General features: G+C 50.3%; 1 protein-coding gene across 1 annotated transcript in view; it reads right to left on the bottom strand.

Moving 5' to 3' along the window:
• Nucleotides 1–224, bottom strand: part of LOC117940814 (translation initiation factor IF-2, mitochondrial-like) — a 1,250-nt gene extending 1,026 nt beyond the window's left edge. Inside the window, exon 1 of the mRNA XM_034865958.1 lies at nt 58–224. Coding sequence (XP_034721849.1) covers nt 58–124 — 67 coding nt within the window. The 5' untranslated portion in view covers nt 125–224. The remainder of the gene's footprint in view (nt 1–57) is intronic.
• Nucleotides 225–870: the final 646 nt, after the last annotated feature.

The raw sequence follows: 870 nt of genomic DNA, 5'->3' as shown, positions 1-870 counted from the left end.
TACCACTAAGCTTTATGCAAATTATTGTGTCACAATAATGAGCCCCCAGCTTCTCACCGACGAGGTTCTCCGAGAGCAGGGGGGGGAGGCGGCTGCTCAGCTCCGCCTTCAGCTCGTCCACCATCTTGTAGATGATGCTGTGCAGACGCAGCGGGACGCCATGGCGACCGGCCAGCTGCTGCACCGGCCGGCTGGCCGCCACGTTGAAGCCGTAGATCGACCCTGAGGAGAGAAGAAGAAGAAGGGGTCACGACCTCTAACTCACAGTCACTACCTCTAGCTTAATTCTTTAAATTCTAGCTAATCTAGAATAGAATTTAAAATCCTTCTTCTCACCTACAAAGCTCTTCATGGTCAGGCTCCATCTTATCTTAAAGAGCTCATGTACCTTACAACCCTACAAGAGCACTACGCTCCCAGAATGCAGGATTACTGGTGGTTCCTAGAGTCTCTAAAAGTAGAACGGGAGCCAGAGCGTTCAGCTATCAGGCCCCTCTCCTGTGGAACCAGGTTCCAGTCTGGGTCCAGGGACCAGAGCGTTCAGCTATCAGGCCCCTCTCCTGTGGAACCAGGTTCCAGTTTGGGTCCGGGAGGCAGACACCGTCTCCACATTTAAGAGTAGGCTTAAGACTTTCCTTTTTGATAAAGCTTATAGTTAGGGCATAGAATTGAATATTGTTAGGGAGTGAGGAGTCGCAGCGTCCGCCTAACCCGGCCCACCTGCTTCTCTTCATAGTTTCAGATTTATCTATCATATAATCAATAATATAATAACACTAAAGGGAGACTTGTCATACAGCCCGATCCGGTTGGGGAGAGTTCTAGCCCGACCGGGCTGGAGCTCTCTTTACCTTGTCTCTCTTGGTTTTG

Source organism: Etheostoma cragini, unplaced genomic scaffold (assembly GCF_013103735.1).
Source record: "Etheostoma cragini isolate CJK2018 unplaced genomic scaffold, CSU_Ecrag_1.0 ScbMSFa_3374, whole genome shotgun sequence".
In the NCBI taxonomy this organism is placed as follows: domain Eukaryota; kingdom Metazoa; phylum Chordata; class Actinopteri; order Perciformes; family Percidae; genus Etheostoma; species Etheostoma cragini.
This window is presented reverse-complemented; position numbering and strand designations above follow the sequence as displayed.